Below are 13,613 nucleotides of genomic sequence, written 5' to 3' on the forward strand. Positions count from 1 at the left end.
CTAATATAACAAAATAAAAGCATTGCCACCTTGTGTTGGTCCCCAGCATCTGAAACTTACCTAACTTGTAAACTCTAAAATATGAGAAAAAAGAGAGAAAGAAATGAAAACAAACCAAGCCAGCTATGTGGGATGCACCTGTTGTCCCACCTACTTGGGAGGCTGAGGCCAGAGTTCAAGGCTCTTTCTGGGAAATTTAGTGAGACCCCCCCCCCAACTCATTTTTTTTTTTCATTAACAGTAACCTATAGTTTTTTTGTTTGTTTGTTTGTTTTGGTACTGGGGATTGAACTCAGGACCTTGTGTTTGTGAGGCAGGCGGCGGCACCACTGAGCTAAATCCCCGGCCTCCAACTCATTTTTTAAAAATAAGTAAAATGTGGGACCCACTACTTTGTCACATGATACTGTTTCTCTTGTGATGGTTTAGCAATAGTGTTGTTTTCTGAAAAGCATACAGTAGAGTCATAGCTTTATGTGGGGTTAGGTTTTCAACATTGATATGTCATGTAAACACAGCATTTAGATAGAATTACTTTTGCACGTTACTCAGAAAGGGCTGGCACAGTGCTGAAAGTCCATCTTCACTATTTCCTGCCCTCTCACATTGACTGGATGGAGCAAATCACTGTTTCTTTGCATGAAAACGAGATGAAGCAGTCAGCCTTTATTTAAGAGCCATGTTTCATAAAGTGCATTTAACCATCAGAATTCAATTCCGTTGGGAAGAGTGTGCTGTGAGAATGTAGCCAAATGAGGGCAGAGATTCTCACTGCATCCCAAGCCTTCTCTGGAGCTCACTCTGGCTCTCAAGGGTAGCATGTTGGGAGGCAGCATCCTTAGTGCCATTTTCTCTCTCCTCGCCTTTCTCCTCCCCTTCCTCCTTCTCCCTGCCCCCACCCTCTCTGCCACCCTCCTATGGCTGCCCCACCAAAAGGATCTGGGTGGGGACATGTTAGAAGGAAGCTTAGATAAAATTTAGTTGACTTTTGAGTCAGTCCAAATACTCAAAATGAGACCTAGAAAGACTGAGCTAACATATGTGTTAGTACAGTAGTGCCACAGTACTGTTTAAACTACTTATGCCAAACTTTTCCCGAATCTCCATGATACATGTAACATTGTACATCTCTGACATATGGAGTTATATGGTCATCAGCCAGAGCCAAAAGGCTCTCTGTAAGGTGTGACCTGAATAATGGATCCACACCAGTGTTTTCTTTTATTTTGACACTCTTTTACTAGTTTTAAATGTTTCACAGGTTTAAATGAATGATAGACGCAGAAGAAGTTGCAAATATGGCAGACCCTGTGTCCATCACCTAGCTCCTAGTAGTAACATCTTATGTAACTGTGGTCACCAAAACTAGGGAATTGATATTGGCACAACACAACCAACTAAACAACAGTCCTTACTTGGATTTCAGCAGTTTTTGCAAGTACTCATTTTCATACATTATATGTATGTCTGTACGTGTCATTATACAATATTTAAAAATAATCTTAGCTGGGTTTGGTGGTACATGCCTATATTCCAAGCATTTTTGGAGGTTGAGGCAGGAGTATTCCAAGTTTGAGGCCACCCTGGACAATTTGACAATTTAGTGAGACCATCTCAAACAAATAAAGAATAAATTAAAAGGGCTGGGGCGCTGGGGATGTAGCTCAGTGGTTCCGCTGCCTGCCTCGCAAGTGGAAGGTCCTGAGTTCAATCCCTGGTACCAAAAATAAATAAATAAATAAATAAAAAATGGGCTGGGGATTTAGCTCAGTGGTTTCGCTGCCTGTTGCGCAAGCGCAAGGACCCGAATCCAATCCCCGGTACCAAAAAAAAAAAAAAAAAAAGGGCTGGGGATGTAGCTCAGTGTAAAAGCCCTGGGCTTAATTCCCAGTACCTCAAAAAAATATTTAAGAATAATTTTAGATTTACAGAAAAGTTAGAAAGATAATATGGAGAGATCTCATATAGTCCTTACCCTCTTCCCCTTGTTAATCTTACATTCCCGTAGTACATTTGTTGTCACCAAGAAACCAACATTGATACATTACAATTAATTAGATCCATAATTTATTTGGATTTTATTAGTTTTCTCCTAATGTCCTTTTTCAGCTTTTGGTTCCCATCCTGAGTGCCACAGCTAATTTAATCATTGTGTTTCATCTAGGCTATGGCAGTTTTTCAAAATTTCCTTCATTTTGATAATCTTGACTCTGAAGAACACTGGTCACTTATTTTGAAGACTATCCATCAGTTTGCCTTTGATACTTTCCTCGTGGCTGGGCTGGGGTTATAGGCTTTGAAAGGAAGGCCACAGAGGTGAAATAAGGGTCTGTGCCATCAACATGACCCCCACTGTTGAGTTGGCTGTCAGTGCGGGCGGATTTTCCAATGAAAAGTTCCTTGTCCCCCTTTTTTCTTCTTCGAAGCAAGTTACCAGGCAGCTTACATTCAAAGTGTGGGGAGATTTAACCTCCTGCAGGCAGTGTACCTACAGAAATGATGTGAATTCTTCTACAGGTATTTTTAAATTTTATGGAAACATCATGAATACTGAATCAGCCTAATGTATCTGTTCTTTGCAGGGTGGGAAACCCCGTAAACACCGGAAGGATCGGCTACAAGATTTAATTGATATAGGCTTTGGCTATGATGAGACAGATCCATTTATTGATAACTCAGAGGCTGTGAGTAATATACCTTTAATATAGCAGAAAATTATCTCTTTGGAATAGTAAAAATCAATGGCAAAGTAACATGTAGTTCAATAAATGTTTTTATATGAGCTTTTAAAATATTTTCTGCTTAAAAAGAAAATATTCTTATATGGGGTTGGTTTATGGTGAGTCAGTATGATACTACTATACTAGACTAGGTTTTAACACTTTTTTGTCTATACAGGGCTGCATGGTAAATATTACAGGCTTTGTGGGCCATATAGTCCCCGTCATGGCTATTCTGTTGTAGGATGAGAGCAGCCATAGATGATACATAAATGGCTGTGCCAGTGTTATAGTGAAACTTTGCTGATGGACTCTGAAATTTAAATTCATGTTTTGTTTTGTTTTTTTGGTACTGGGGATAGAACTCAGAACCTTGCACTTTTGAGGCAGGCAGCAGAACAACTGAGCTAAATCCCTGGCCCTTGTTTTTGGTTTTTTGTGTGCTGGGGATTAAACCCAGGGCAAGAACTCTACCCTGAGCCACAGCTCACAACCCGAAAATTCATATGTTGTGAAATAGTCGTCTTTGGAGTTTCTTCCCTGACGATTTATGAAATGTAGAATCCATTCCTAGCTGGCTGGACTTAAACAACCTAGCAACTGGACTTGGCTGTCAAGCTTCGTTTATGGGCCCTGTACTGAGCCATTCTTTAGGGTATGCTGTGCGCCCTTCCAGGTCCTGAGAGAACCTGGAGGTTGATTAGTAGTTTGCTCATTTTCAGACATGTGTAGTAGTTAGTAATTCCATCATCATCCCTTGCCCAAACTGAGAACAAAAGTAAATTTTAAAAAGAAGGGAAAAGAGAAGAATTTCTAACCAAATGTTAAAAACCATTGCATTACTACTGGTTCTGCAGGGTTGAAAAATATTGGAAAGTTTGTTTTAACTCAGACCTATTGAGTAAGAATTTCTGGAGGTGAAGCTTACATAAGAGATTTTTAGTGATGGGGTTACTATGGTTTTATTTTTTTTTTGGTAAAATTAATACATACTTATGATAAAATAACATGATTGTGAAGAGAGTAAAGTACCTCAAATACTTTTCCTCCCAAGAGATAAACTCTATTAAGCTTCTTGTGTAGTTGTCTAGAAATTTCCATGTAAACATATAACCTTCATTTTCTTTTTTGAAATTATGAAATGAGATTATATGTACCATATTTTAAATATTGCTTTTTTATTAAAGTACAACATACTTTACGGGGGCGGGGGATTTAGCTCAGTGGTTCCAGCGCCTGCCTTACAAACACAAGGTCCCGAGTTTGATCTCCGGTACCAAAAGAAAAAAAAAAAAACTTTATGGATATATACATATTAGCACATAGATATATTCCTTTTATATGGTTATTAGGGAGCGATGTATATCTAAATTGTTTCCTATGTTATGTGTTTACAATAAGTAGGTGAGTATTTTGTATGCATTTATCTGTTTAAGTAAATGTGTATACAGGATATTTATAGAAGACAAACATGGGTAGGATATATTTCTAGGAGTGAAATTTATTGGTCAAAAAACATTTACAAATTGGATTTTTATTTATATTTCCAAAGTTGGGCAGATGTATTTTAAAATGACTTCTAAGATGAGAACCAGAGAGTCCTGAACATTGGAGCTACTGGGTTGAGGTGAATCTGGCAAATATCTATAAAATATGGTTAATGTTTTTTTTTGAGAGAGAGAGAGGATAATACTTTTATTTTTGCATTCAAAAGTTTCATTTTAGCTGAGCATGATGGCACATCCCTGTAATCACAGCACTCAGGAGACTGAGGCAGCCTCAGCCGAAAGTTCAAGGCTGGCCTGGACCACATAGTGAAACCTTATCTCAAAACACACACAGACACACACACACACACACACACACACACACACACACACACACACACAAAACAAGTTTCATTTAAAAAGTCAGGGACCTATGTATATATTTACAAACATAAAGGTCATTTAGTTAAAAATAATTTTACAAAAGATTTAGAAGTTGCAAAAAAAGCACCAAAGTAAAATTTAACTTCTGAAAAAACAGATGATTATGAAGAGTGTATAAAAACATGAGAAATGTTTATGTTTTAAAGTTAAATGAAATAGTTCCAAAATAATTATAATTACCATTCAGCACCTTTAAGTAATCATCCTCAGCCTCACGATATGCAGTAGACGCACGTGCAGTGAAAGGAACATCACTACACATACTGCCTGCAGTGGCTAACTCTTTGTCTCATCTTTTTTGGACTACTATAGCAAGACACCTTAGAGTAGATAATTTATAAATAATAAAAATATGATTAATTTTTAAATTGTAGCATGCCTTAATACAATAGTGGTTTATTAAGTACCCTTTATCATCATTCGGATTTAACAAAAACAAAAAAACAAAACAAAACAAAATCATTCGGATTTGATCAAATCCTATAGCTCTTCCCTTGGAATCTTCTTTCTCTTTAAAAAAAAAAAAAGAAGAGGAATTTAGAACAGCTTATAAGGATTATAGTTGCACATTGATCACATAGCAAATGAATGAGGGCATGTCGTATTTTGTGGTAGATAAGGTGTGTTCTTCCATTCTAGTCCCTGTATTAGAGTAATAATCTAATCTCTGGGATTATGGTATCCTGCAATGTGCAGTGATTATTTAGTATGTACAGAAAGGGACATGTTAACTATTACACTGCCCACAAATTAGTATGTAAAAATGCTGAGAAAGCATGCCAGAAAGAGTAGTAGGAAAGTCTTTCAGCTTGATGCATACTGGCTACTCTGCCATACTCCTAAATTATTTCTGGTGTCCTGACTAGATATAGCACGTTGGCAGTTCCCCATGGAGTAAAGAAACCTTCTTGTTCCCAAAAAAGGTTGCTAGCCATGATTTGGGTTAGGGAATGTTTCAAAGAATCTTGACTGTGATTTGGAACTCTGCAGAAGTCCTAGATCAGTGATGGCAAACCCTTTAGAGCTTTTTCAGTGATAACAAACAGCCGGCTGCAGCATGCATGCGATAGGTTTTCCACCACTGCTAGATTCTAGTTCTACATTGGTTTCTAATTCACCATGTGACCAGGACCAAGTCTTTTAGCATCATTCAGTTTTCTCAGCTGTGCCTTATCTCCCAGAGCTGTTCTGAGCCTCAGATAAGGTAAGGAATGTAAACATGCTCTGAGGACCATAAAGCAAGCTATAAAGAACTGAAAGTAGTATTAATATTATATGTAAATTTTGAATTTTGAGCAGCTAAAAGCAGAACTAAGTCATGGGCATTGTATGTACTCATACTTACAAAAATAGGTTTTTAAATAAACTTTGGCCAGGTGGTACATGCCTGTAACCCCAGCACCTTGGGGCAGGAGGATCACAAGATCAAGTCTAGCTAGGGCAACTTAGTGACTTAGTAAGACCCTGTCTCAGAAAATAAAAGTCCTAGGGATTTAACTCAGGATGAACCCAAAACAAAACAAACCCTGCTTTGTTTTAGAGCAATTTTAGAATCACAGCAAAATTGAGCGGAAAGTACAGAGGGCTTGCATATACTCCCAGCCTCTGCCACACAGCCTCATTTACCATGGACATCGGCTACCACAGTGGCACCTTTGCTGCAGCTGATGAACTGCATTGAGACAGCCTTGTACCTAGAGTCCATAGCTTGCATTAGGACTCCCACTTGATGGTGTGCATTCTGCAATTTTGTACAAGTGCATTAATCTAACCTATCTACCGAGAAGCATACAGCATAGTTTCTCTTCTCTAAAAATCCTCTGTACTCTGCCTACTTATTCCTCCCACCTCATCCCTGCCCTGGCAACCACTGATCTTAACTATCTTCATAGTTTTGCCTTTTCCACAATGTCTTATATTTGAAATCATATAGTATGTGGCCTTCATAAGTATCATTTTAAATACCTGTTTTTAGTATTTAGAATATTTGAACAAAGTGTGTTTTATCCTACTTTTATAACCCCATAATTGGATTTTGTATCAATTTAGAAGGGATGGCCAGTATTTTTAAAGAAAATGAGATCAGGGCCGGGGATTTAGCTTAGTGGTTCCGCTGCCTGCCTCGCAAGTGCAAGGACCCGAGTTCGATCCCCGGTACCAAAAATAAATAAATAAATAAAAGATACAATCTATGATTTTCTATTGCTTTTTTTTTTTTTTTTTTGGTACCGGGGATCGAACTCGGGTCCTTGCACTTGCGAGGCAGGCAGCGGAACCACTAAGCTAAATCCCTGGCCCTAGATTATACCATTTTTATGGCTTGTATGTGTGCTGAGTTTTGATGTATAATGTATTCTACACTTACGTTGTAATGAAGAAAATTTGAAAGCTACAACTGTAGTAAGGATAAACTTTGTAGATACACGTTGTTAACAGTTACTAACATTTGTAGCTGGAAATAGTGGCACACACCTGCAATCCCAGCACTGAAAGGCTGAATGAAGCAAGAGAATCACCCCAAGTTCAAGGATAGCCTGGACTACATAGTGAATTCAAGGCCAGCCTGAACCACAAAATGAGACCCTGTCTCAAAACAAAACAAAACAAAAACAAAAAATGCTCTTACATTTTTAAGACAGTGAAGGTTCATGTTTCATAAGAGAAAACTGAACTAAAATGCAGGTTGTTTGCCTTTACAAGTAATTTAGAATTGTTGCCCTTAACAAATTATTGTAATCATTTTTCTAACATACACATTTTATTAATGGATATTTTACAAAATCCTAGGTTTCATGGTGGCACTTTCATACATGTGTATAACATAATGATTGTGTGTGTTGCTCCTGTCACCCTCCTGACACCTTTCCTCTTGTATAATATGCTCCCTTCTATTTCATCTTTTTTTTTTCTGGATTTCATACATTAGGGGAAACATATGACACTGAGTATTGCTTATTTTGCTTAACATGATGGTCTCCAATTGCAAATGGCATGATTTCACTTTTCTTCATGGCTGGATAGTGCTCAGTTTATACACAAGCATACCCACACACTTCCCCTTTCTTTATGTGTTCACTGTTGACAGGCACCTGGGCTGAGGCCCTATCTTGGCTATTATAAATTGTGCCACAGAAAACATGATATGCAGATGTTTCTGTGGTATGCTAACTTTTAATTCCATAGGGTATATATGAAGGAGAAGAAATACAAATGGCCAGTGATTGTGTGCAAAAATGTTAAACATTTAGCCATCTGGGAAATGAAAATCAAAACTCGTATTCTTTTTATGTGATAAACCAAACAAGCAATTATAATCCAGTCAAATGGTTCCTTATTCTTATTGATTGTATTGTTAGCTATGTTCATAATTATTTCAGAGAGAAAATTATCTGATCCCAATTTTCAGAATCATTTGCTACCGATTACTTAAAATATCTGAAAATGCTTTGAAGATTATTTTATATTTTACATTTATGCTGTCAAGTTATAAATGGTTGGAAATTTTTTTTTTGTACTGGGACTTGAACTCAGCACCTCATGCTTGCCAGGCAGGCGCTGTGCCGCTGAGCTACATCCCTGGCCTGGAAATTTTTTTTTATTAGTAATAAATACCAGGGATGAATACTAAGTTGTCCCTTTTAAATTTCACTTGCACTTTGTGAAATAATATTGTCCCTGTTTTATAACCTTAACTGCTGTTAAGTGATTTGGCTGGGACTGCCACAGCTAGTTGTTAGGAAGGGGGTCGTTCAATTGAAGCCCTCTGATTTTTAAGTTCATTGCCACTTAACACATTCCGTTTAAGTGGCTAAATGAGATATTCCTAAGAAGTTTATTCTCCTAAAGAGTGTTATGATAGAGAAAGCCCAGCAGAGTGCTGTGTAAGATGACAGACTTTGAGCACATCAGAACCACCCCGAGTTCTTGGTAATGAATGTGTTTCATGAAGAAGCTACTTGGTGTAGTGAATGGGTCGTAAGACATCCTGTGACTTTGCCATAAACATATAAAATTGCTTTGGTAGGTTACTTATAAAATGGGACTAATGTTTCCTCCTGTCTCACAAGGGAATCGTGAGGATCAAATGAGCCATTTATATGAAAATCATTGAAAACTAGAAAGCACTGTACTACTAAATGTAAACAAAGAGTACAGATATATTTATCTTATCTCATTTACACATTTTCAAAATAATACTGCAGTGTTTTCCTTTTTAATCCTTCTGACATCACTCCTTTACTTAAGGGTAGTATTGGCCCTTTTCTGTAAGATCTTCAGAGATCTTTACAGTAATTTACCAGAAGGAACCACAAGGAAGTAAGTTTCTTCCTCTTTTTTCTTCACTCATTTCATTTCTTTTTAATTCAAAAAGATTAAATTGGGTTCTCTTCTATTCTCCATACAGTATGAAGGGATTCCAGTTAATATCACAACTTTTATACTTAGCCTTAGTATTCTTATAGTAAGTAGTAGGGTAGGTATACTCCTTGCCATGGCAAAGAATATTTTCTTTAAAAAATGAAAAACATAAAAAAGAAAAAAAAAGATAAACATAAACCTCTCTAACCTCTATCTAGATTGTATAATACGAAGAACTTCAGAAGGGAGAGGGTTGGGGACCCAGGTCTCAGGTATCTTTGCAGTGTTAGATGTCCCTTTTTTTCATTCCCATGTGAACACCTTCATGTAGTTAAGTTTGGCCTTCATTTCATGTTGATTTTTTTGTCCATCTTCCAGGTGAGATCATGATAAACTTTAAAATCCAGACTTTGAGACATAGTTTGATTTAGACAGTTTGAGTCTTTTCCTCCCTACAGGGTGCCTGGCTCATTCTAGATCCTCAAGTGTATGCTTACTGAACCAAGCACATATTTTTCTATTTCCCCTTAAAAGACATTATGTTTTTTATCTTTTAAATGTTTAATAATTTATCCCCATTTAAAGGATAGAATTAAGAGAGAAAATAATTTTATTCTTCATAATCTCATGATTAAAAGTGCATACTGATATGGTAGGAAATGAAATCTGTCATCTGTTTTAACTTGTTTCCACTTGGCATCGGGACTGTTTGTCATTTAGAATAATAGCCCTAGGCTGGGCTTGTTGGTGCACACCTATAATCCAACCACATGGGAGATTGAGGCTGGAAAATCACAAGTTCAAGACCATCCTGGGCTAAGTAGTGAGTTCCAACCTAGCCAGCACTATCTATCTAGTGAGATCCTGTCTCACCAAACAGAGAATGGGGAAAAATAAATAGCAATGAGAAGAGTAATAATGGTGGTGATCCTTAACTTTTTCTCAGCAGATGATATATTTAGAATTTACTTCATTATTACAGAAATTACTTTCTTTTGGGGGAGGGTGATACTAGAGATTAAACCTAGAGCCTGTGCACTGAGCTATGTCTCCAGCCCTTTAATCATTTAACATTTTAACCTGAGTGTTCCTCGGGAAGGTGTCATTTCAACAAGTTGATTCTTGTTTGCACAAGATGTGCTCCATTTATTTATTTATTTATTTATTTATTTTATTTATTTTTTTTTTTTTATTTTGAGACAAGGTCTTGCTATGTAGTTCAGGTTGGCCTTGAACTCACTGTGGAGCCCAGACTGGCCTGGGTCTCATGGCAGTCCTCCTCCCTTCAGCCTCCCAAGTGCTGGGATTACAGCCGTGTGCTGCCGTGCCCAGCTGTGTATTATTTTATATCAACTCTTTTTGTACTTTTTTATTTAGAACGTTGTATTCGCCTTGGATGTTTGTTTCTAGTGAAATCTAATAAGTTCTGGTTATTTTCTTTTACTAATTCATGTTTATTTGTGAAAAATAACCTATAATTTTGTGCTACAATCTATAAAAACTTTTTGTAAATACATTTTATATATATATTTATATATATGTATGTGTATATATGTATGTGTATATATATGTATATATATGTGTGTGTATATATATATGTATATACATATATATAGGGGTTTTTTTTGGAACCGGGGATCGAATTCAGGACCTTGTGCTTGCGAGGCAGGTGTGGTGCCACTGAGCTAAATCCCCAGCCCCATTAGATATAACTTTTACACTTCTCCAGAACTCAGTGATATTCCTTTTATACAAAACAAACACATTTGGGGACACTGGGGCTGAATAGAAAGGAAATGCCAGAAGATCTACAAAAGAAAAAACTGAAAAAGAGGAACATGTTAGCATATCAGAGAGGAAAAGCCTGCTTTATTGAAATGGAAAGACAAAAAAGATGTCTCCTTATTGTCAACTATTCATAATACAGAAATAATAGAAATTGAAAAGAGGAGTGCAGACTGGTGCAACCACTGTGGAAGTCAGTCTGGAGATAGCTCAGAGAACTAGGGCTGGGGGTCCCATTTGACCCAGCTATTCCCCTGCTGGGGATCTCCCAAAAGAATTAAAAGAATCATCCCACAGTGATATATGTGCACCCATGTTCATAGAGGCACAGTTTGTAATAGCTAAAGCTTGGACACAGCCCAAGTGCCCATCAACTGGAAACTGGATAAAGAAGATGTGGTTTTTGAATAAAATGGAGTACTACTCAGCCATAAAGAATGAGAAACTAGAGACCTTTATAGCTAAATGGATGCATATTGAGGCCAAACACTTAAGTGAAATAAATAGGACATGTGTAAATACAGAATAGTTTCTCTAGTGCTAGAAAGTGAAAGTGTAAATAAGGATTAAAATGATTAAAATGAATAATTGATAATTTGGAATAGGAAGAAAAGGTCCAGAGGGGTAGGGGAAGTGGGAGGGGAGGGGAAGGGGAAAGGAAAGAAGGGAAAGGAAAAATTATGAGAAAAGGAAAAAATGGAAACAAAGTCTTTGTAAATAGGGAAGGGCGCACAGGGAATGGGGAAAAAAATAAGAACAAAGATACTTCATGTACAGGTAAAAGCACCCAATGATAAATGTAAATGTATTGGATACTTAAATGTACCAATAAAAGAATTTAAGCACTAAAATAAAATCGGGGACAAGACAAAGATGCTCACTATCACCGCTCCTGTTCAATATAGTTCTGGAAACAATAGCCAGAGTAATTAGATAAGAGAAAGAAATAAAAGGAATAAAGATAGGAAAGGAAGATGTTATTGTTTTAAAAGAATTACTCAGATTAGCAGCTTATTATTAAAAAGACAAAGTGACTGCTATTATTGGTACCTAATTTTCTATAGGACACAAGAATAAAGTGGTCAGTTATTTTTAAATCTATTCCTTAATTCCATTATCTAGTCTTTTTCTCTCAACTTCACCAATTTTATTATCAGATATACAACTCTGGATCAATGCAATGTGTGACAGAGAAGCAGTAACACAGTATGGAGCATCTGGTAGACTTCATCTTATTCCTACTTTACTACTCAAAGCAATCTAGTTAACTTTCAATAAACTTGGTTTTAAAAATTACTTTATTTTTTTTTAAAAATTATTTTAAATGGAAGTCTTCATGCCATTTTATGTACATATTTTTTAGTACTCTTGGATATTTCTCATGCTAAATCTTGAACGGCAAATAGTCACAAAAATATCATTTATGAAGTAATTACCACATTGAAAGAAGCTTTGAGGATTAACTGATGTTTTTATAATCTTTTTAGTTTATGTCTTGTGCTCACAATAACTACTTTGAAGATAATGGTACACAGTACATTAACTATTGTTATTCTATTTTTTATGAAGTTTTTTATAATTTCATAAAACGAATCTCTAATACAAAAAAATTAAAGATATTCCAGTAGTGAGTAAAGATTATAATAATTCTATGAGTGGTGTTGACAGAGTTGACCAACATCTAACAAGCTATCCTGTAATCAAAAAAGCAAGGAAAAAATATTGTTATAAAATATGTGTGCACCTTCTGGACCAAACAGTATGGAACTTGTTTGTTATTTATTTAAAACAAGGGCTTCAAAAGATCATTTACAATTAAGATTAGGTCTAATAGACCAAATAACTGAAAAATATGGAATAGGAAATGCCAACCAGGATGTCTGTTATCCGTGTCTTGCACTTAGTGGATAGACATTTTATTGAAATTATACCACCCACAGAAAAAAAAGAAAGGTCAGCACAACAGTGTAAAGTGTGATGTTCATTGAAAGACAGTAATGCGAAAAGAATTTGGAAAGAGACTAGATACTATTTTCCAGATTGTAACATTGCATTGTGTATTGAATGTTTTAAGATAAGTTAGACACAGAAAAATTACTGAGTAAATTGGATAAAATTTGTTTTCATATTTCCTGTTCTATTATAAAAATTAACAAAAAAATACACAATTTTTGGTCATCTTGTATTTAAATAATTGAACTGGTAAGTGGTTAAAAAAATTATTTTGAGGGCCGGGGATATTTAGCTCAGTGGTTCCAGCGCCTGTCTCGCAAGCGCAAGGTCCCAAGTTCGATCCCCGGTACCAAAAAAAAAAAATCCCCCAAAACAAAAAACAAACAAAAATTATTTTGAAACAGAGTCTCACAAAGTTGCTAGCTATGTTACCTGGGCTGGGCTCAAACTTGTGATTTTCCAACCTCGGTTTCCCAGAGTTCTGGGATTACAAGTATGTGCCACCACATCTCCCAGGTTATTTTTCTTTTAATATTTTAAAATTATACACTAATTTATTTCTTTCAATACTAAGGATTGAACCCTGAGCCTTGTTCATGCTAGGCAAGTGCTCTAGTGCTGAGCTACATCCCCGGCCCTTGTTTTAGAAATTCCTTTCTCATATATACCAAATAATTAGAACTAAATTTTATTCCAGATATTAACTTTTTCTAAATTTATTCTATGAACATCCTCATTGCAGTTTTCTTATTTTTAGTTTTATTTTTAATTTTAAAAAATTGTACATATTTATGAGACAAAATGTAATGCTTTGATATGTGTATATACATTTTACAGTAATTAGAATAATTAGTATATCTGTCAC

General features: G+C 36.1%; 1 protein-coding gene across 7 annotated transcripts in view; it reads left to right on the forward strand.

Annotated features, from left to right (window-relative positions):
* Ubn2 (ubinuclein 2) overlaps positions 1-13,613 on the forward strand; it is a 122,556-nt gene that overhangs the window by 24,970 nt on the left and 83,973 nt on the right. For 5 of the 7 annotated variants that reach the window (XM_087206310.1, XM_087206311.1, XM_087206307.1 and 2 more), the window contains exon 3: positions 2,583-2,684. The exons of the other annotated variants lie outside the window; for them this stretch is intronic. In XM_087206310.1, the coding sequence (XP_087062436.1) occupies positions 2,583-2,684 (102 nt within the window). The remainder of the gene's footprint in view (positions 1-2,582; positions 2,685-13,613) is intronic. 7 annotated transcript variants of the gene reach the window in all.

This window comes from Heterocephalus glaber, unplaced genomic scaffold (genome assembly GCF_053883595.1).
Source record: "Heterocephalus glaber isolate CG9 unplaced genomic scaffold, H.glaber_assembly_v1.0 deba00000621, whole genome shotgun sequence".
Lineage (NCBI taxonomy): Eukaryota > Metazoa > Chordata > Mammalia > Rodentia > Bathyergidae > Heterocephalus > Heterocephalus glaber.